Source organism: Lytechinus variegatus, chromosome 11, assembly GCF_018143015.1.
Source record: "Lytechinus variegatus isolate NC3 chromosome 11, Lvar_3.0, whole genome shotgun sequence".
In the NCBI taxonomy this organism is placed as follows: Eukaryota; Metazoa; Echinodermata; class Echinoidea; order Temnopleuroida; family Toxopneustidae; genus Lytechinus; species Lytechinus variegatus.
This window is the reverse complement of record NC_054750.1, coordinates 7761418-7785194: the sequence shown is the minus strand read 5'-3', so window position 1 is coordinate 7785194 and position 23777 is coordinate 7761418. Positions and strand designations below refer to the sequence as shown.

The 23777-nt window shown below is 36.5% G+C and overlaps 1 protein-coding gene and 1 long non-coding RNA gene across 5 annotated transcripts in view; both read left to right on the top strand.

The window, feature by feature from the left end:
• Nucleotides 1-23777, top strand: part of LOC121424513 (F-BAR domain only protein 2-like) — a 121198-nt gene that overhangs the window by 17979 nt on the left and 79442 nt on the right. For all 4 annotated transcript variants that reach the window (XM_041620227.1, XM_041620226.1, XM_041620228.1 and 1 more), the window contains exons 3-4: nucleotides 14002-14076; nucleotides 18905-19046. In XM_041620227.1, coding sequence (XP_041476161.1) covers nucleotides 14002-14076; nucleotides 18905-19046 — 217 coding nt within the window. The remainder of the gene's footprint in view (nucleotides 1-14001; nucleotides 14077-18904; nucleotides 19047-23777) is intronic.
• Nucleotides 20887-21992, top strand: LOC121424514. The gene is made up of 2 exons (XR_005971395.1): nucleotides 20887-21213; nucleotides 21808-21992. It is a non-coding gene; the product is annotated as an uncharacterized LOC121424514 (long non-coding RNA).

Here is a 23777-nt window from a genome sequence, read left to right as displayed (position 1 = left end):
CGAGAGCGCTGTCCGACCATTGCCTCTGCGCTAGCGCACCCGGTGCCCGTGCCGCCGGGCTAACTGCATGCACGTTCCATAGGGATGCATACGCACTCACACGCAGGCGACCCGTTCCAAGGACGCCCGTTTTCCTAACATTTGTCGTTCTGAGGCCCGTTCCGAGGACCCTCCTTTTTACAATAAGCCCACTCCAAGTCCCGTTTTTTGTCTCGCCCGTGGCATATACATGTACGTACTACATTTTTGGTCGAGTACCCTCCCAGGGGGCCAGACCCTTCTGTGCTTCCACATCTCCATGTACATGTATAGGGGGTTTTCACATATTTTGCAATGCATGTCATATTCTGAATGCACAAAAGGTGTTTGCATTCCATATTAAACTTAAATCTCAATTTTCATAGAAATCTGGTTATCTCTGCAAACATTTTAAAAAGAATTTTGTGACCTTTAGACATTGATTTTAGGATCTCTTTTATTGCATTTCCAGAGAAAAGATAAATCTTGACTTGAAGTTTCATTTTTGGAAAGATATAACAAAAGTTGTTGTAAACCGAGCTTTCAGATTCTTTTCATGGTATTCATGGAGGATATCATAGAAAAATGGACCACTGTGCAGATCAATTGCTCTGACCATGGACCTATAGGTCCATGCTCTGACAGTCCAGTGCCCTCACTTTCATAGTATGACAAGCATAAACGGTTGGGCCAATCAATTGTATGTAGTCCCATACATTTATTTCTATCTGTGCATGTACCTGTATTGCTCTCCATAGGATCAGGGAAATGTTAGTTCTCACTAATTCCCTGGTAGGCTTGTGTCAAATTATTGATCATCATTTTTTTTATGTTTGATTTTGAAATCTTACAGCAAAAATTAATCCTTAAAACTTAACAACCTTTCCAACACAGATTATTATTCTCTCTCTCTTTCAAATAATATCGTTAAAAAATAAATTTTATAGCTTTAACCACTTTCCATTCTCCTTGTATCTCATATTTTCTAACCCCCCCCCCCTTGATCCTCTCTCTCTATCTTCACTCGTGGAAAATCATACCTACATGTACATGTATGCATGCATCCTAGAAAACGTCTGGGAGAATTTGAAGACGGTTTCAAGTGAGAGTGCTTCCTCAAAATAAAGGAAGCCACATGTTATTAGATTGAAGCTGTTCAGTATTCCATGCATAATGCAGGTTTCTCTTCTTTGACGCAAGACAAGAATGTTCAATATTCTACTGTCTCTCGACATGACAAGAGATCTGGGGAGGAGTGCATCACAAAGCAGATAGTCAGTGTGTTCCAATGAAAAATGTTACAAGCTACTGGAAATCCTTGCATCCGATTGGCTGAGAGCAAAAGTAGTCTGCAAAAGTCACTGATAAATCTCCTCATGAAATGCTGCCCTGAATCAGTCCACGCTGATAGAGGAACTCTGCATTTTAATGTGAACAATTCAGAGTCTATGTTTAGATCCATTTGTTTTTTGCAAACTTGTTGCTGTTTTGTTGCTCTGCCAATGGCTACATGTTGCTATTTTCCTATCAAGAGAAATCAGCATGACTATCTACATGTACACGCAATCACGATTCAAAGATCATTGTTCACATGTACGTGTTTCATATCTTGATGTACACTGTATCGGGGGGGGGGGGGGGGTAGGGGGTACTAAAAAAGCTCCATTTTGCATGAAATGTGTTTACATTTGTATTTGAAGTTAATTTGTAGACTTGTTTATGTGTGCATGTACATGTATTTGTAACTTGTCTAACAAGAGAACTTTTGAGCCCTGTTGAGCACCTTGAGCATCTACATGTACATGTACTGTAGGCCTGTATACATGTAGGCCCTACATATACGTGTAGTATATCAGTCTACAGTAGGCCTACACCATCAAAAATTTGGTAAAAAAAACTTGGTTGGTTAAAACTTTGTTTGAATAAAATTTCAAGGATATCAAACCCCATTTGTTTCATTCAACAATTTTTATTAACCAAACCAACCAGAATCTTCTGAGAATCTACAATGAGAGGCTAAAAGGATGTTATTGATATGTATTTGAAAACAGATAATCATTTATTGTTATTGATGTCATCATGGATGTTCCAAAAATACAACTGCAAAATACTAGGGTGATCCAATGTAGCATTAATTTTTTGCACCATGTTATGTGCAGCAGGTCCAATTTGAGAAAAAAAGCATTTGAAAACATCAATGTATTTCATTTTAAACAAAAATAAAGTTAAATGTATTTTTAGATAAAATCCTTCATTTTTTGAAGAATGGTAATACATGTACCTATAAAAAATAACTTTTGTGACCATTTTTTATCCTGTTCGCAAAATTGGACCACGCTGGCTTAAGTCATGCTACCATTCAGCTGTACATGTACATGTATGTTTCATTGTACAGTACACGGGCAATAATTTGGTTAAAAAGGCAAGGTTAAAACTTTTTTTTGGCTAAAATTTCAGGGAAATTAAACTCCCATTTGTTTTATTCAAATCGATTTAAATTATTAACTAACATTTGGTCAATTACATGTAAACCAACCAAATATGAGAATCTACATTGTAGGCTATATGTTTCATGTAAAGTGGTGTAATTGTTTTGACAAGCCTTTTAACGCTTTATGTGGAGTAGACTAATGACATTTAAAGTGCTTGTATTTTATCGGCTTGATATATAAGTTGTAGGAAACCTGGCTTGTTAGCTGTAAAGGGCAACTATCTCTGAGGTGAAGGGGGAGTGATAAATGGAGAGGAAACAAGGCATGAATACTCAGGGTTATATATATGCAGAAGGGATAGACAATCCAGACATAGAGGTCATTCTCATTACGCTTTCCAAAACTAGTTTACTGGAAACCGATTCAGGAAACCGGTTTGGAAGATCGCTTTGCTAGCGTTCCCACTTGATCACACTAAAGTGGTTTTCAAATCACTTCACGTAAAGTGCTCTTGTTGCTATGTTAACACTCTTCAGTGGGATGACACTTTTTGCGGAAATTCGAAACCGCATCATAGGCATTCTACACCTGTTGTGTGGGGTAATGCGCTCAAAATGTGCGAAGATCGCTTCCCGAAGAATGGTTGTGTCCTCACTGATGCTAAAACCAGTTTAACGAGGCAAATCGATCTTGAAAACTACATCGCGAGGTGGTTTTCCAAACTGGTTGGAAGATTGCTTCCAGGACCACTTCAACCGTTCTCATTACGTGTTAAACTAGTTTCCAGTAAACTAGTTTTAGGAACGTAGTGAGAACTAATGCTGTAACCGATTTTTATTCCAATTCCCGATCCGATCCGATTTCCCCCTTTTTTCTACATTTTTCCGAACTCCGATTTTTGACCAGTGGGGAAAAAATCGGATCGGAAAAACCAAAACATAACAAGACAACAACAAAAAAACACGTGGCGACATGTTTGCCGTCGAAATGCGCTGGTGATTTGTTTTGATCTCAGACAAAAGCGGTGGAAGGAAAAGAAGATAAAGGGGAAGAAAATTATGATTTGTTTTTATCTCCGACATTAGCGGAAAGGCAGGTGGAGAAGAAGATTATGATTTGTTTTGATCTCCGACATAATCGGGGAAGAACAAAACGATGATGATGATGATAATTTGTTTTGATCTCCGACAAAAATGGAGGAAGAAAAACAACGAAAAGACGATATGTTTTGATCTTAAGCGGAGGCAAATAAGATTTAGTTGAACACGCTGACATGCGCGGTAATATTTACGACTATCTGACTATACGTCCTCTAAGAGTTTACGATTACCTCCGCTATCACTACGATGTTGTAGAGAAGGTGAATATCATGGTAAACAACTCTGGATAATAAATGCGTCCTTTTCGGGAGGTCATGCGACCTTTAAGAGTTTACGATTACCTCCGCCATCACTACGATGTTGTAGAGAAGGTGAATATCACGGTAAACAACTCTTGATAATAATGCGTCTTTTTCGGGAGGTCATGCGACCTTTATGAGTTTACGATTACCTCCGCCATCACTACGATGTTGTAGAGAAGGTGAATATCATGGTAAACAATTCTGGACAATTATGCGTCTTTTTCGGGAGGTCATGCGACCTTTATGAGATTACGATTACCTCCCCATCACTAGGATGTTGTAGAGAAGGGGAATATCACGGTAAACATCTCTTGATAATAATGCGTCTTTTTCGGGAGGTCATGCGACCTTTATGAGATTACGATTACCTCCGCCATCACTAAGATGTTGTAGAGAAGGTGAATATCATGGTAAACAACTCTGGATAATAATGCGTCTTTTTCGGGAGGTCATGCAACCTTTAAGAGTTTACGATTACCTCCGCCATCACTACGATGTTGTAGAGAAGGTGAATATCACGGTAAACATCTCTTGATAATAATGCGTCTTTTTCGGGAGGTCATGCGACCTTTATGAGATTACGATTACCTCCGCCATCACTACGATGTTGTAGAGAAGGGGAATATCACGGTAAACATCTCTTGATAATAATGCGTCTTTTTCGGGAGGTCATGCGACCTTTATGAGATTACGATTACCTCCCCATCACTACGATGTTGTAGAGAAGGGGAATATCACGGTAAACATCTCTTGATAATAATGCGTCTTTTTCGGGAGGTCATGCGACCTTTATGAGATTACGATTACCTCCGCCATCACTAAGATGTTGTTGAGAAGGTGAATATCATGGTAAACAACTCTGGATAATCATGCGTCTTTTTCGGGAGGTCATGCAACCTTTAAGAGTTTACGATTACCTCCGCCATCACTACGATGTTGTAGAGAAGGTGAATATCACGGTAAACATCTCTTGATAATAATGCGTCTTTTTCGGGAGGTCATGCGACCTTTATGAGATTACGATTACCTCCGCCATCACTAAGATGTTGTAGAGAAGGTGAATATCATGGTAAACAACTCTGGATAATAATGCGTCTTTTTCGGGAGGTCATGCAACCTTTAAGAGTTTACGATTACCTCCGCCATCACTACGATGTTGTAGAGAAGGTGAATATCATGGTAAACAATTCTGGACAATAATGCGTCTTTTTCGGGAGGTCATGCGACCTTTATGAGATTACGATTACCTCCGCCATCACTACGATGTTGTAGAGAAGGGGAATATCACGGTAAACATCTCTTGATAATAATGCGTCTTTTTCGGGAGGTCATGCGACCTTTATGAGATTACGATTACCTCCGCCATCACTACGATGTTGTAGAGAAGGTGAATATCACGGTAAACAACTCTTAATAATAATGCGTCTTTTTCGGGAGGTCATGCGACCTTTATGAGATTACGATTACCTCCGCCATCACTACGATGTTGTAGAGAAGGTGAATATCATGGTAAACAACTTTGGATAATAATGCGTCTTTTTCGGGAGGTCATGCGACCTCTAAGAGTTTACGATTACCTCTGCCATCACTACGATATTGTAGAGAAGGTGAATATCATCGTAAACAACTTTGGATAATAGTGCGTCTTTTTCGGTAAGTAATGCGGCCTCTAAAAGTTCACGACGGACTCCGCCATCACCACGATGTTGTAGAGAAGAGGCCTATCGTTGATCGGCGGTAGTGTCGCGCGCTGGAACGTCATTATCTTATTTTCCTTCCTCCGATTATGTCGGAGATCAAAACAACTCATCATCTTCTTCCTCTGCTTTTGTCGGAGATCAAAACAAATACTGCCATCAGTGTAGCGTGCCGCATTTGTCCACGCGCCGGCCACATACAAATTTTAATGTATTTTTTGTTTTTGAATATCTTCCGATCCGATATCCGAACCGATTCCGATTTTAGGAGCAAAACTTCCGAACCGAACTCCGATCCCGTAATGGCTCTAACTTACAACATTAGTGAGAACAGCCTCATACATATTGTAGAAGAATCTAGGGTCATTTACACTGCAAAAAGAGAAACACTCTTCCCTCATGATATTCTAGAATGACAGGACTCACAGGAGGGGAACTTGTTGAACTAAATTGGTATGTACCATAGCTTGTGGGGTCATTCTCATTGTAAATAGAAATATTAAATCCCCAAAACATACAGTATGAATGAAAATGAGGAGTAGACAACCAGACTTTCACACTACATGTGGTACAGTGGGATGTAGGGTTATTCCCACTGCAAGTGCAAAAAAGAAAAAAAAACATTTTCTTTCGAATATTCCATAATATACAGTATGCAGAGGAGAAAATGAGGTATAACAGGAGGGATTGAAATACATGTACATGTAGGATATTTAATTTATGATCATTATTTTATAGAGAAATATTCCACAATATACACAGAGAAATCCCTATATTTATATACACTGTACAGTATACCGCTATGTATTGTACATGTACATTGTACGCCAGAATTTTGTCTAAAGTGGCCAACAAGTATTGATATATCAATAGCGCCGTGTTGTAGCGGTTCTGACTCTCGCCTTGTGATCAGAGGTTCGTGAGTTCGAATCTCACCATGGCCTCGCATCCTTTGGCAAGGCACCAATCCACAATTTGCCACTCTCCACCCAGGTGTTAAATGGGTACCCGGTAGGATGCGAAAGCCTATGTACATGTAGTATGCCTAGCAATTGAATCTTGGAACTCTTGTTGGAATGCTCCCCAGGGAGTGGAGAAAGTGCATACATTATATGCGGGCATGCAAAGAACCGATGACCGGGATAATATATCTGTAAAGCGCTGAGAGACGTTGTTCCGATGTGTAAAGCTCTATATAAATGCGGAATATTATTACTATGAACATTCTGATAAAATCTGAAGATCACCCACTCTTCAAGCCAATGCCTGTTTCCATTGGCCAACATGTATATTGTTGTTATTTACTCAAAAGACATTTATTTTTATATTGACTTCACAAAATCAAAAGTTAAACGGAGAAAAAGCACGATCAGTTATTGTGACAAATCAGAATGCATGTGAAGAAGCTCGAATCTTAAATTTTCTTTTGCATCAATGGCACAAAACACAATTGGCAAACAGGCATACATTGTAATGTACATGTAGGACAATGATCCTATGCATTGAACAAAAATTTGTGAGAAGAGCAAAAAAATTGCAGAAGTCTGTACTATTAAGCCCTGCATGAGTAAATCTTCAGGCTTTACATGCATGTCCTAGTATAAATGTACAATCTTGTATATTAAACTAGGCAGTGCATCTTTCTGATAAAAATTCAGGAAATGCACCAAATGTAATTTTCAGTCTTATTGAAGAGCGTTCGCAGACGAGTTATTTGTGCATGAGATAAGCTTAGGAGTGAGTCACTGTATTAGCACTGACAGACACAGTCAGCAAGAGAATGGTCTAGACGCAGTTTCTATAAAACAGACAGAGAGAATTATCATATAAAATGTCATGTTGAGAATACCCAATTTCTGTGATAATGAAAATGCATACATGTATTTCAAGCAAAATGTCCAAATATAGTACATTGTACATGTTCACACAGTGGCTAAAATGTACGGTATTCTAATTCTTGACAATAATTTTTAAAAAATGGTGTGAATTACAATTAAAGAAAAAAAAATAGCACTAGATGTATGACCCTCATTTTGAAAAGAATGTACATGTAGGTTCTCAGAAATCCCACTGTAGCATCTGTTAAACAAAACAAAAAACAAACCAAGAATGGATGCTTCGCATAATGTCAATATCAATTTTAAGAGAGGTGAAATAATAATTATGTACCTGGTAATTTATTGGTATACAGATTTAATAAAAAAGATTGATTTTAAAAGCTGTTGGTGAATCATACCTGTTAAAAAAACCTGTTTGATATGGGCTCCAATCCTTACTTTACATCTGTCTACATGTAGCAATAGTTATATATCAGAAAAAAATCCATTCTGATTTTACCTGACGTAAGTATGATACAAAACAATATTTTGATTCGATGCTGGCTTAATTGCAAGAATTGAAATAAAATATATTTTGATTATTTATTGAGAGTATTTTCAAGAAGTTGAAAACATACGCTATACTTCTGATTTCTCAATTTCATGTTCTTGGCACTTTGGAGCGTGAGTTTGAATCCATTAAAATGGGCAGTTGCCAATCTCAGGTCTACAGAAATCTTTCCTAGCTTTATTCAAGTTTGATGGTACATAGGCTAGATGTAATTGAAGTTTTATAGTATTTTTTGGAAGAAATGGGGTTAACTATTCAGAGAGGTATGTTATCTGGGCTTCAAAAAACTGAGACACTTCAAAAAAAAAAATCAATAACCGTAAGTATCACCCACAGGGCAAGATGCTAGAAAAGTGAAATTAAAGCCAGTATACACCACATCCACTTTAAACAACACCAGCTCAAGACCAAAACTGGATCCTTACCCAGGGTGCAATGTTTTAATGTGTATTCTATTATAATACCTAATTAAAAAAGAATTTTTATCTTCTATTTCCAACATTCATATTACAATACATGTACATTTATGCCAAGAAAAAAAAGCATTGTTATCAAATAACATTATAGTATTTATACATGTAATTTAAATTCTCGACTCAGTCACTTGGTTGAGAAAAAGAAACAGGTAAACTTGCATGATTGACCTTTCATATCAAAGTCACAGAAAAACCTAATAAAAAAGGTAAAACAATTCTGTAGACCAGATTACGAGGCAAAACATATATGACTATATTCTATACAGGTTTCTTGAATTGTGAATAGATTTGACTTACTTTATACTGCATGTAGGCAAAGTAACCTGTTGATGTAATAGACCCCGAAGTGTTACATTTATCTTTGCTATCGAGTATAAAAGGAAGTTGTCTTATGTTTAATAGGTCATGTGATAGATCTAGGTTGTATAACACAAGTCTCATTAAAGATATCTGATACAGATATAAAGGTAAATAAAGAAGAGTGATGACGCGAAGATGTGTTCAGACTCTTCATGTAGACACGATGAGCCATACGTGATAAATACAAAGTTACAAACTGAAATGAAAGAAGGGTGATGATGAAGTGTGTTCAGGCTCTTTATGGAGATATGAACCATATCGTGCAATAAGTACAGGCCTGCCAACTAGTTGGCCTATGACTTTATCGTATTTCAAATGTTTTTGTACTTGTAAATTTTTGGTGAAAATAAGTACGGTATAGTCTTTAGATAAATGCCAATTGTGGTAATGGTCTCAAAATGAATTTTTACAGAGTCTAATATAATGACCACCTAAGTGTCTGTTAATGTATGAATAAAAAATATGTGCCAAAGGATTCTGGTAGAAATTGTGTAATTGCTGAGAAATAAGCAAAATAAGCGCGGATTCTGGTATTTCCATCGGGTCTTTATTCCAGCAATATTGATATACACTGTCCCTCGTGTGCGTACCTGTGTTGGCGATCTTCAGTGTGATTGTTTTTCAGCTTAGATTTTTATGATTTCACAATGTTCAGTTTATGTAACTGTACCAGATCTAGAACTCTAGATCCACAATGAACCTTGGTGTTACAGACTATCTCATGAAATTAGTGTTTTACTGCAACTACTTTCATTTAGCTTTAATGAATAATAAGTAAAATGTGAACGCATATATTGTGTCTTAACCAGATATTGTGGTTTTATTATGTGGGCTGTGAGACTTTCCCATTTCCTTTTCTTCACCTCACCTCCCTGCTATGATAAAGTCTCTTATACCCCTTTCATACTGCCCTCTTCATTTTTCACCGGTGAACTTCGCCGGCGAAGTTCTCCGCCTCGCATTCCTCACTTCACCGGCGAAGAAAAAAATGTACCCTTTCGCACTGACATTTCTTCCCTGGCGAAAGTCAACGGGCGTTTGCAGAACAAAACGAAAGAAAATTGTAAACATTACTTCTTACCTTTTACAAAAAGGTATCAAAAAATTAATTACAACATATTTTGGAAGTATTACGAGAAAAACAAACAATATCACCTTGTTTTTACATTTTAGCGCATTTTATACATGTAAAAAGTGCTTTGAAATAAATATTGTTAGTAAAAAAAAAAATTATGTTAAAGGGTATCTACTTGGCCATAGCATTCAGCTGAGCTTGCAACTTATCATCATTAAACGAGGAGAAGTTCACCGGTTTGCTTTCATACTGGCCTTTTCACCGGCGAACTTCGCCAGTGAAAAGTTTCACCGGCGAACTTCAACGGTGAAGTTCTCCTGTGTACCTTTCATACTGGACACTTTCCCCTTCGCTGGCGAACTTCGCCGGTGAAAAGCGCAATATGAAAGGGGTATTAGTTATCTTTCACATTACATGGAGCCCAATATCTAAGCAGAAATCCCTGGAAAAGTTCTCATAAATTTGAATATTTACAGCCTGTAAAATTTGCCTAGTCAGATCTTTTGGGACCAGGGGGGCCATTTCATAAAACTGTAAGTTAAGAGCAACTTTGAGAACGTCTGATGAACCTTTCTTACATGCTATATCCAATGAACATTTTAAAGGATCACCAGTCGTTCTTAAAGTCGCTTTTAATTTAACTTACAGTATGAACAGCTTTATGAAATGGCCCCTGATTTGACTGTTTGGAGAAATTGTAAGAATAAACTTAAATTTTGAAATTTATTTTTGTATGATCTAGTCCAAGACATTGTTTTGACCTGGGAGACTATTCTGCAGGTTTTGTATTCATTTAATAGACATTTGGAGTAGGGTCTACTTTGTTTTCTTAGGGGCAAAAAAAACCACCCCAGGTACAGGTGTATTTTCCAGAACAGGTTTGTGAAAGCTCCACATCACTGTAGACAATATACATTTTTTTTAAAACCCAGAGAAATAGCTTAACCCTATCTAGGCCGGGGGGGGGGGGCCTCCGAGGCCCCCCCCTCAACGAATCGCGCGATATTTTCGCCGTGCGAAATTTTTTGACCGCGCCGCTCGCTGAGTTTTTACTTTCAAGTCTTGCGCAACTTTTGAGACCAATTTTGCGTCACCCGGGTATGTGGTTCCGAAATTACGCAACATTATGTAAGTGCATGTCAGACCGAAAATTGCTCAAAAACGTGATTTCGTGTACAAAGTCAATGCAAATTGTGTTTTCAACCAAATTTCATAAATGTATGATTATTTTTAGTTTTGCTAGTCTAAATGTATTCATTTTATGCTTTTTATGATCACAGAAGAGTCCCCAACAAATTTCATTGAAAAAAACAATGAAAAACAAAAGGTCAAAAAACAAAGAAATACATAAGAAATTGCAAAAAACAATATAATACATAAGAAAATGATTTGATATCACATTTTTTTTCATGTACTCTTGCTTAGGACACCACAAAGAGTTTCTATACCAAAAATTAGTACATTTGGAGCTTTATTTAGGGAGTTAGAGGAAAAAGTATGATTTCGCATACTAATTACGCATAAATTAGCATAATCACTTAATAGCAATTCGCATGAAATAAATTACTATACAATCTTGTAGATTATGTCCCAGGCAACCCGTGTGCCAATTTTCGGCGCGATCGCGCGGTCGACGGCCGAGATCTTAGGGGGGGGGGCCTGGGAGGCCCCCCCCCGGCCATAGGAACTCCCAAAATACCCCGGCCTAGATAGGGTTAAATCTTTCGAATTGGCCATTTTCATGAACATGAAACTAATTTTCAACTTGGTCCAGTGATCACCTGAGTGACGAGTCCTTCAACATTGATTACTCTTGACCAATATCTTATCACAAGTAGCCATTTTCCTCTTCCTTCTCCTCAACTTCCTCCAACCGCAGACTCAGACTCGGTGGAACTCCGTTGAGCAATAAACACAAGGCAATTTCCTCACTTCTCGGGATGTGATTAGGTAGAGATATATCAGATATGATGAAAAGAATTAGCGGAAATTTGGGATTACTTTATTCGCCTCATTCTGTATAAAGATGGTAGTCGGTTCAATATCTCTACCATTATTCGGACGAAAAAGGTTATTGTTGGGGGAGGGGCAATGCTTATTGATATCAAAATCCATTTTCCAACATTTTGAAGACCTCAGTTTGAATCTGCAGGGATACCCAACTGATCATATATAAAATGTCATTGCCAAAGACTTTGCCAGGTGCAACATTCGTTCATGTATTAAAGCAGAAACATGCCCTGATGTTCTGTCAATGGTCAAAATGGTTTGAATACAGATCTTTAAGATGATTTTCTACACTAGAATGAGAACCATGAGTACATGTATATCAGTTAACGTACACCCCACGTCAATACAACACCACACAGCTGTTTGAGTCGAGCATGAATAAATACTTTTTGTTTGAAATATTTGATTAAAATAATATTGTATCCAGACACACCTTCCATCTTTAAAACGCGATGGGGAGTGTTCTGCTACTTTACTGTTCTGGGGGCCGTTTCATACAGCTGTTTGGAAGTAAAGAGTGACTTTAAGAACGACTGGTGATCCTTTCTTACGCGCTAAACCATCGCCTATGGTGTATACCATTTACCAAAAGAAAGGATCACCAGTCGTTCTTAAAGTCGCTCTTATCTTACAAACAGCTTTATGAAACATCCACCAGTATTGTTTGTGTAAGTTCAGGAGACCATTTCATCAAGATTTTTGTCCGACAAGTTGTCAGATCTGACATCTTTCCTTGATTTTTATTGGCTGAGAGGCAATGTTACTATGGTAACTGTCAGATAAAACAGGACTTGTCGGATAGAACGTCCGACAAGTCCTTTCATGAAATGCTCCCCAGATTTTAGTCATGACGATTTGAAAGCTGTTTATTACCTCTCTGTATAATGTGTACATTTATGATTTGTACTTAGCAATATTAGAATTACCGTAGGAGGAATTCACTTCTAGACTTTGTGAAACATTGACATGATTTTGAACAGGTACATCAACATTTTTCTATTATATCATTTACTGTATGCTGGAAATGTTAGACAGCATGCAAATATTCCACACTTTCCCAGAGAGTACCGGTACTATACGCTGTGACTCTTAAAGGAAACTAATACCCTTTTCATAAACCTATCCTCCAATTAGCCGCCTAAGAGTAATGCGGATAATTCAATAAAAATTACGTTCATAAACTCCGAAAATAAGCCGCATTATTTTTACGAGCGCCCGTCCTGAAAAAGGCGGATAATCGCCATGACAACTGGACAGGCCCCTCCGATGCGGTTGTGTTGGAAAAGGGTGACCTTGTGACCGCACCATGGCAATTATCCGCATTATTTGGAAATGCGTTCATAAACTCAAAATCTTGTCCCGATGCTGCTATTATGCGGATAATAGCAGCATCAGAGTAATGCGGATAACTCTTGTCCTCCTTCAATTTTACGACCAAATTATGCTGCTATTAGCCGCCTAATTCATAGTAATTGGGTTTATGAAAGGGGTATAAAACACAAGGAAAGAATCCATCTAATCAGAAAGAATAAAATGAGAGGAGCAATCTAAAACTTGTTTCATCAAATCGGTTATAGAATATACATGTAAAGCGACTTATTGAAATTTGAAGTCTTGTTGTTCTTTCCATGGGGATCCTCAAATTGGCAAACATGCTTCAAAATGGCTGATTTTGTGGACAACTCTCCATTCACTTTGTACACAATTTCTCAGATTTTCGTCTATATTTTACATATTTCTAACTATCTTCTCCTGACCTTGACATATGTGGTGTGAATTATATTTTCCCATGAAGTATGTTATGCTCAGAAGGAAGAAAGGTGCACTTTGAAAGATATCAATGGGAAAATCAGAAAACTTGTATACAAAACAAATGGAGTGTTATCCACAAAATCTGTAATTCTGAAGCACGGTTGCCAATATGAGAATCCCCATAGAAAGTACATCAAGACTTTTGAAAAGCCCGATTTTGATGACACTTGTTTTAATTTGATCCTCTCATTTTTCTTTTTTCAATAAGATTGCATCTCTACTTGGGATTTGGTTTCCTTTTAAACTGAAATATATCGCCTATACCCTAAAACCTTGACACCATCAGTTCAATTGATTCAAATCTTATTCTTGTTCTATTTCTCCTATCAAGGTCGCTAATCGAGGATACGTACCACAAGAGTGTCAGCAAATTGGCTAAATCCACCAGTAATTATTCTCAGCTTGGGTAAGTGTGTGCAACGGTTAATTGTGAGCCCTCGTCTCCTGTTTATGATCTTTGCTAAGAGCCTCGTAATTATGCTGCTTCTGCTCCTTTCCCAAATGTATTTGTAAGTCATAAGCTCAGCCCTGACGTGGGTTAATTAAAAAACTGTTGTGGAGTTTTCTACTAATTTAATCATTGTTTCTGTGCAGAGCTAGAAGCCTAGAACATCATTTGTTTTCATTGATGTGTATAATAGTGAATTCCCTTTAAGCACCATGTAGCGAATTATTTCATTATCCCTTCTCTGCCATCGCGTAAACATTCCAATTTTGAAATTTGTAGATTAAGCTGTTAATACCCAAGTAAAATGTGGTTTAACCTTTAGCTGCAGTTATGTAAAGTGCACCCAGTAGTTAATTGCATGTCATCTAGTAAAAACTATAGAGCAGCTCTATGTTGAAGCTTCATAATGATGATGATAATGATGGAGAAAATCATGATGATAATGGTAGAGTGATAATGATATTAGGCATCATAATACTGTACATGTACATGTAGGTACATCATCTTTTACAAGGTGCACTATTAGTACCCAGATTTAGCTTGAGCTGCTACATTCAGTGCTCAATTAGAAGTTAATCCTGCTGGGTACCCATTTAATACCTCTCCTGGGTTTAGTGCAGCACAAATTTGATAAATTTCTTGCTGATGGCTAGAATTCAAACCCTCGACCATCTGTATGTGAACGTCGGACGATGTGGCTACTAAACGTCCAAATGCGCATTCATGTTCGTTTGACTTTTTAAAATTCACTCTTCTGCTGGTTACCAGGGGCCTGTCTTACAAAGACTTGCGATTGATCTGATCAATCATAACTATGGAAAGCCAGCAAAGTCAACATATAAATTGCATGTTTGCTCAAAATTTTTTCTAGATATGATCATTGATATCTTGACAGTTCAGTGTGTTCTCCTTTGGTTACGAAGGACATTTTGCACATTTCCTGTAGAAAAATATTTGACACTTATGGATTTCCATAGAGTTAAGATTGATTGGATCAATCTTAACTCTTTGAAAGACGGGGCCCAGATGTTGCTGCATGTATTCTACATGTACATGTACATTGTACCCTACACTGTTCCTATCATTAGTTATGAAAGAAAATAGGTCAGTTGGGTTGGAGCAATTCTATGACATTGCAAAATGTGGACGAAATCCTAGGCAAATATCAGACAGTGTATTGCTTCAGCAAAAAATTGTGCCCTCCCTGAGGATCATGATACAGCATATCACAATTTCAGACCTTAGTCTAATGCCATTGTAAACTGTTGGTGAAAAATTGATTTGAAATGCACAGTAGAAGAAAAACTTCCTATTTCCATCAATGGACTGTATCGGTGGCGAACGCAGGGAGGGGGGGGGTTTACAGGGGTTCAAAGCCCCCCTTAAATCTTGTAGATACCCACACCCCTCCTAAAATTTATTTGGAGACCTTTTTTTTCTGCTTGTCAAACTATTTTGATGTACGAAGTACGAACTGACCTAAAGTTGGTGGTGAAGAGCTTTTTTTTTTTAGTTGTCATCATTTCATTCATCTTGAACCCCCCCTTTAAAAATTCCTGCGTAAGCCACTGTATCATATAATGATGCAGGTGCATTCTAATATGTCAGTGTATGAAATATCTTTTGCAAGGTGTACTGAAAGCCCCCCCCCCCCCCCCCCCCCCCGCCCATAAGAAATAACCATAATATAAGGAAACAGGATAAAATCCAAACCAAAATTGTTTGTATGCTATGAGTCATTTCATTATACATTTAAATTATTTCATGAAAATATTTGGAAACATTTGTGTAGCTGGTCTGTCTTGAATAGGTCTTTGTTGACAGTGGCTTAAACCTCATGTAGAGGAATTTTGTATGTTTAAGCATGCTCGGTGCATGGTTTGATGTGAGTCAATATTGTTCCCTATCTGAAGAGTGCAGTAAATATTGAAACCTGTTTCATATCTGAATGCATTTGAATGGCAAATCTGTATCACATAGTTATGAAGCATTCTTCTGTTTCTAAGAAGATGGGAACTTCACCTTTTAAAATGTCACATCCTGTTGTTAATTCTTCTTACCTCTTATGTTTAACAGTAGAGGGCAGTATTTATCGCTTTGCATGGTATACAGGCAAAGGATCCTTCTGATAAGTGATGGATTGAGTCTTAATAAGATCATGCCTTGACCCTTTTATACACAAAAAATATGGATATATTTTTATATCAGTCTTTCATTACTTGCTGTTTAAAATGAAACTTTTTAAAAGCATGAACACATGACTTTCATATGCACTTGCTATGATATTTTTGAAACCGTTTTACAATAAATATATAAGAAAATGCAGGTGCTTTTCTCAACTTTTGAAAATAGCCCATGTGTCTTTCAAAAGCCACAAAATGGCGGTGCAATCAATTTTAAACAAATTCTATGATGATTTCTAACATAAAAATGAAAACTTTCAAAAGCATGAACATGTATACATCATGTAGAATAAAATCAAACTGCTTTGTCCTCCCTTGCTCTTAAAGGACAAGTCCACCCCAACAAAAAGTTGATTTGAATAAAAGTTATGACATTTTAAAGTTTAGCTTAATTTCACAAAACAGTTATATGCACATCTTGGTCAGTAGGCAAATGAGCAGACTGATGACATCATCCACTCACTATTTCTTTTGTATTTCATTATGAAATATTCTAATTTTCTCCTCATTGTCAAGTGAAACAATGATTAGTTCCTCCCTGAACATGTGGAACTACATGTAACATTGTTTAATAATATGATTCAGTCAAGTTGGTCCTTATTGTCAAATCTGTATAATTCAAACAATAAAAACAAAAATAGTGAGTGAGGGACATCCTCCACTGTCTCATAATTTGCTTTTCACTGAGTTGTGCATATCACTATTATGTGAATAATGAGCGGAACTCTTTAATAAATGTCATAAATTTTTATTTTACATCCGATTTTGATGAAATTTTCAGCGTTATGCTAGTTTGATTATTCTCTATTTATTCAAATCAACAGTTTTCGGGGGTGGACTTGACCTTTAACGATACTGTGAGGGCTATGGGGATAATCGATACTAGAGTACTTTGTGAAATTGTTCAATCATAAAGATTATTAACAAGAACAAGGGAATGAATCCAAGGGAAGGGATCCTGGTATGGATTATGTATGAGACATGTTCATAATTGATGTTTTTGATGGATTTCCATTACAAACTACCCAACTGAGGATGAAGATGAACGATGGGGTGCTTATTATGGCATCACGTAGAAAATGAATCAAAATGAGTTTTAATGTAATGTCTTGCCGACTGTATGATGGGTAGCCAAGAATGCTCATTATACATGTAGAGGGTTTAAAGGACCAACTAGAAAGTTATTTTGCACATTGAAACTCAAGGGTACAAAAACTGGAGAGAGACAATTTTGAATAATCTCGATATTAGAATTTTTATAGAAAGATGTATTATTACTAGGGGGAAAAATGGGGCTATGAGCAAATGCACTCCTGAAATGCCCTGTATAATACATTTGTAGAAGCCGTTCTCATTACACTTTCTAAAACTAGTTTACTGGAAACCGATTCAGGAAACCAGTTTGGAAGATCGCTTTGCTGGCGTTCCCATTTGATCACGCGAAAGTGGTTTTCAAAATCATTTCACCTAAAGCGATCTTGTTGCTATGGAAATGCTCTCAGTGGGGTGATACGTTTTGCTCAAAATTTGAAAGCGCAGCAGAGGCATTCTACACCTGTCGTGTGGAGAAGCGCGCTCAAAATGTACGAAGATTGCTTCCGAAAAACGTTTGTGTCCTCACTTTCACTAAAACCAGTTTAGCAAAGCAAAGCAATCTTGAGAACTACATCGCAAAGTGGTTTTTTGAACTGGCTTGGAAGATCGATTCCAAGATCGCTTTGACTGTTCTCACTAGTCACTACATGTTCAAAGTTCTAGTTTCCACTAAACTAGTTTTAGGAAGGTAGTGAGAACGGTGTCTTAGAGCCCTTACTACCTTGAAAACTAAAGAGCCCCTGGAATCCCATAAGGTTCAATGTAAACTGTAATACTACATGTATGCAAGGAGCTTAGCAAAATTGGGCTGGTGATTTTAAAAAGTAACCCTGGATTTTCTTTTTGTATTTCCCCAGGGCTGTATCATGTAGTAGATACTTATCATAGAAACATTGTTTAATTATTCTAGTACTTTTTTGCATGCAGTGTTGAATAATTACATGTACAGTGTAGGCCTACATATATGTATCAGGACGATGCATTTTAATACAGAATAATCATTACCATCAGATTCTGGCGCACATGTACGCAGGTACTTTATCTACTCCCTGGGGAGCATGAACAACATTTTCGCTCAAAATGCTACATATATTTCATTGACTTTTGCATCCTATCGGGCTCTGTTTATCACCTGGGTGGAGAGAGGCAAAGTATTTTGACACATTAGATGCCAATGATGTCTATGAAACAACTTTATGGCGTAATTTCCTTCAGCAAGAAATTGATCCACAATGTGCTGCACTCAACCCAGGTGAGGTAAATGGGTACCTGGCAGGAATTTATTCCTTGAAACGCAGCGCGCGTAACAGCTGCACTGCTAAAGCCAGGGTAATTATGCTGCATATACTGTAGAGCGCTTAGAGACTTCTGACAAAGTAAGTATTAAGCGCTATATAAGCAAGTATAATTATTATTTACACCTTCTCTCTACTTAGACTGAAGATATTGTGATATACTTGTATATATATTTTTGTATTGATTTATTTAATGTTTCTTTGACTTTGCAGGACATTTGCTCCTTTCTGGACAGTGGTCAAGGCTGCTACGGACAAACTTGCTGCTTCACATCAGAAACTAGTCCAGAAACTTCAAGATATTGTCAAAGACATCCATAAATATGGGGATGAACAGCACAAGAAACACAAGACTGTAAGTAGGATTAAACACTGGAAGAACCATGGTGTTAAAATTGACACCGTATTGGTATCACTTACAGATTGAGCATAACACCAAAGAGTGTTATTAAAACTAAAGACTAATATCACCCATACATGTATGTGTTAAACTTTTTAAACACACACATAAATTAACACTGGGGTAATACAACTGGTGTGGTCCTTAAAGTATACCAATCAACGCCACATTTTTTTGAGGTGGGGGGGGCAGGGAAATCTAAATCGGGATTAAAGTTGCCTTTTATGGCCTGTATTCTAAAGTTCAGTTTGATTAAAGCCAATAGTCTCTGATATAAAAGTGTATGCTAAAAATTTTTCGGAAGCTGGATATGTGTCAATAGCTTTTATTGTGTGTTTCCCACATGTACATATATTTAGCTTGTTGCTTTTATGGTGGAGAAAAATTCATTTATGATTTCCAGACAGCAATACAGATTTTGAACACCAAGTGTGCTCTTGAACGGATCCTAAATCATCAAAGATCTGTGTCACATTAATTTGGCTATTTTTTGAGGGGCCCACATTGTACAAGCATTGCTTTTTAGTGGGTCCCTCCATTTCCATCTTAATTTAATTTCTATTGAAAAATAGTATACTTATTTAAAGCCTACAATGTGTTGCCCAAATTGTCTAAGTGTTTTTTTCACAACATATGTATAGTGTATTATAAATTTTTTTTTGCAATGGATACAAATATTTATGTTTATATGTGGTATACAATTTGTTTTTATTTGATGGAAGTGAAATATGTAAATTTGAATATGAATATTTATTGTTAAACCACAACCAGAATTCAGGTTAATCAGTCTATAATTGAACGAGTAATAAACAATTGTCTCAAAATGGGATGAAAAGAAAAAAAGTTACATGTACATGTAGTATCGTACCAGTATTTATTGATTGGCCGGAAGATTCCATTTAAAATGCAGAAACCTGATTTACTTGATTAGATTTTCATTATTTTTTCTTGAAAATTTGTACATGTAGGTGAACTTGACCTTTTTGAACCTACATGTATGTGGGTCATTCCATGGGGTTGGGGCAAAAATTGTGACATCAGGGTCAAAAAATAGAAATGTAATAAATGAAATGTTTTATTTCTTATATGTTTCATGGGACAATCCTTCAACTAAATCCACTTACAGGCATTTGATACCACCCTGCATATTGGAGTAAACTGAGAAACAAGATTTGACAAAATACCACCGTTACATGGACATCATTTATCATCCTTGCTAAGACTATGCTCTCCCACTGTCAAAATAAAGGGGTTGATCTCCATTACTCTTGATAAATATGTTGCTAACTACATTGTTAGTCACTTTATTCCACACTTTCCAACATGGCATATATATTTTGATAGATTTAGCATCAATAAATGGAACTTGATGCTCTGTGTGTATACCAGTGCCATGTTCTGTGTCATTCTTTTTTTCTCACCAGTCTAGAAAATTGAATTTATGATGGCATGTAGAACTAAATAGTTGAGAGAAGTCATGCCTCAACAGAATGGAATATTCTCTTTGGAAAAACTCAATTACTCTTTCTGGCCTAACCTTCTATTTTTGGTGTTACCACCGTTACATGGACATCATGTCTCAGTAACAGAGGTATATTTTGAAGCATTGTTAAGTTAAGGTCCATTAATGGCCATTACACACCAAATTCCACTTTGTGCCTTAGAATATTTGCACAAGATCAATTGATTACTACTAAAGAAAAACATTTTTCATGTCAAATTCTTTGCAAATAAAAGCAAATTAAATTAGAGTTTAAACAAGGAAAAATGTACAAAATTATTAACAAATTATATTTAAAATAATACTACGGTAATCCTCAAGGTTCCACTTCCGTCTATCTCTGGAAACATATGTTTCTGTCTAAAGGGAAAAAAAACAAGAGTGCTAGCTTATGATCTCCAAATCTTTTATTACTTTAAAATATCTCCTTCAAGATATCACTTTCAAATGTACATACCACCGTTACATGGACATCATGTCCTTGTAATGGTCATATTGAATAGTATGACTTGACATTCTACATGTACTTATCAACACACTAAATGTGAGTTAACTCATCTTACTCAAGTGTAGAAATACAACATCTACAGGCAAGCTTCTGAAATGCATATCAATGAACAGGTAAATTTTTTTTTATTCATACATGTACACGATTATAATTTTGATACCTTTGATACAATACTCGGGTGAAAAAGATAAAGGGAAAAGGTACTAGTTTAGTTCTTCTAAGCCATGGTTTTTCAAGACAAAACAAGACAAAGTTGGCATGCAATTCATGGACACTGCATTAATACCTTACACATATAACTTGTTCAATTTGTTTACTCTAATTTGTTTTACCTCAGTTACATGGTAAATGTAGTTCTAAGTGACTTTAATTAAAATATAATCATGTCGTCACTGGAATAGATGCATTGGATAAAACATTAAGTTCCAGCATGCCAAAAGGACAATTGTAAAGTACTTAGTGGACAAATTGAATAAAAAAATTTACACCTGTTGTTTTAACATAGAATTGTGAATGAGAAAGTAAAATGTACTATTTCTACTAAGCTATTCTAATAAATGTTCAAGTATAAAACTGCAAAGTACAATCTTTTCCTTTAGTTAAAAACTATATGGTAAACTTCTTACTGGCAAATGTAAAAAATGTATTACACTGTACACTAAACCTGACTAATAGAAATAACATGCAATATTTCTCTCTGCATTCAGGTTACAAGTTTATGAACTTCAAGAAGATCGGTGACCCAATGACAACTGTGTCAGTTTGGAAGAGGATTCTGTCAATGTCACAAAATGGAGAGAGGTAGAATTGTGCCTCGCCATCAGGCCAGGAGTACAGGTCACCAGATTGACACTTCATGTACTGAAGATATACATTTTAACCTTCAACAGAGGCTACCTGTAGTTATTTGAGAAAAATAGTATTTGGAAGTTTGACTATTTTTTTTACACAATTCAAATTATTACATTTTAATCAACGAAACTTGCTGGATTGTTTCCACGATATTTTATATTATATGAAATCATTTACTCATGTACATGTCTTGACATTTTCTCATTAAAGTAAGGGGGGGGTGGATTACTAGGGCAATGACAAGGAATCTGATCTGTTCTTGCAAAATACACAAGAACCCTCACTTTGTATTTTTCATAGCAAATAGAATTCATCATTTCATAGTTCATAAATTAAATATAAAGTTATGTTTTATACAAGGATTTTTGTATTTGTTTTTGTGTTCTACTTTGTTTTGACAATACAATTACTTGCCCATTACCTGTACCTTTTCATAAATTATCTTTACTACAATTATGGATGAATTTAATCTAATTTTATTCTGCATTATAATCAAGGGTGGTTCTTGACAATTCCATTTAGTTCTGTATGACCATCCTATTTAATTTTCATCTCTGAAGTTTAATTGTTCAAGCAATTACATAATATATTCATGTTTTATTGGAATTAAATGAATTAATGGAATTCAAATCTGCAATTTACCTTTTGATACAGCAAATAAACTCTTGTGAAACAAACTTGATTGTGTCACATTTTCTTTTGTTCACTTGTACATGTTTTTAAAATGTTGTTATATTGCAATAAAAAAAATCACATTGAAAACAATCACACAGGCTTTTGCTTTCTGATAAAACAAATACCCACCCCCTCTCCTAACAATTGAATAAATAGAAATTAAAATACGATTGAAAAAGTCCCTAACAATTGAATATATAGAAATAAAAAAATACAATTGAAAAAACGGAGAAAGAAAATGAGGGAAAAAGAATAAGTGCTGAAAAGTATACCAACATTCAACAAGATGAAAAGTTTTGGGAAGGTTAGGCCTACAGCTACGAATTACTAGTAATTGAATTATTCCCATGCTTCATCATACACAAAGCACATCTACTATGTGTAGGGGGGTAGTAACAGAAAAATTATTTTGCCCCCCCCCCTCCTTTCGGGCTAGGATCAGCTGACGAGCAGAAATTTTTTTTTTTTTTTTTGGGGGGGTCTTCCTCCCCCGTGGCGCTGCCACTGGTTCAAAATTCTCAATTTTTTGCAAATTCAAATTTGATCCTCAGGTCTTTGATACCCATATTTCCTAGAATCAGTAGGAGCCAATTTAAACAAGGAGAAATTTTGTACCAAATTGAGATGTCATCGTGATCGTCATGATCATCAGTGAAAGAGCCGTTTCTGAGTATCCATTGGCCTATTGAATCAACATATTTCGGTGTAAAAAATCAACTAAATTACGATTGAATCATGTCAGCTACCATTCAAAACATGTTTGCACGGAATCACAGTAATAAAAACATTTTCTTTGGAACCATTCAGCAAATCTGGAAACAAACACGGCGATGTCTTAATTTACATATTTTACTTACACAAGAAGCTACATGTGGGACCGAAGTGAAAGATAATGGAAAATTAGCGAGATTTTTCAAACTTAAAAACACTTTCTGCATGGTAATATAGTTCCACATTTTAAAGATAAGGTTTAACTCATTTCAAAATACGAGTATCGGGATAAATCTCCGTACTTACGTCGCTTTGAAAGGGAAAACATCGTGGAGATCCAATCCACCGTTTCACGGACATTGCAGGAAGATTCCCAACTGCGATGCTTCAAAACGCCCGATATCGTGGCTGTGCATGTGGATCGCGGCTAACATCCCGT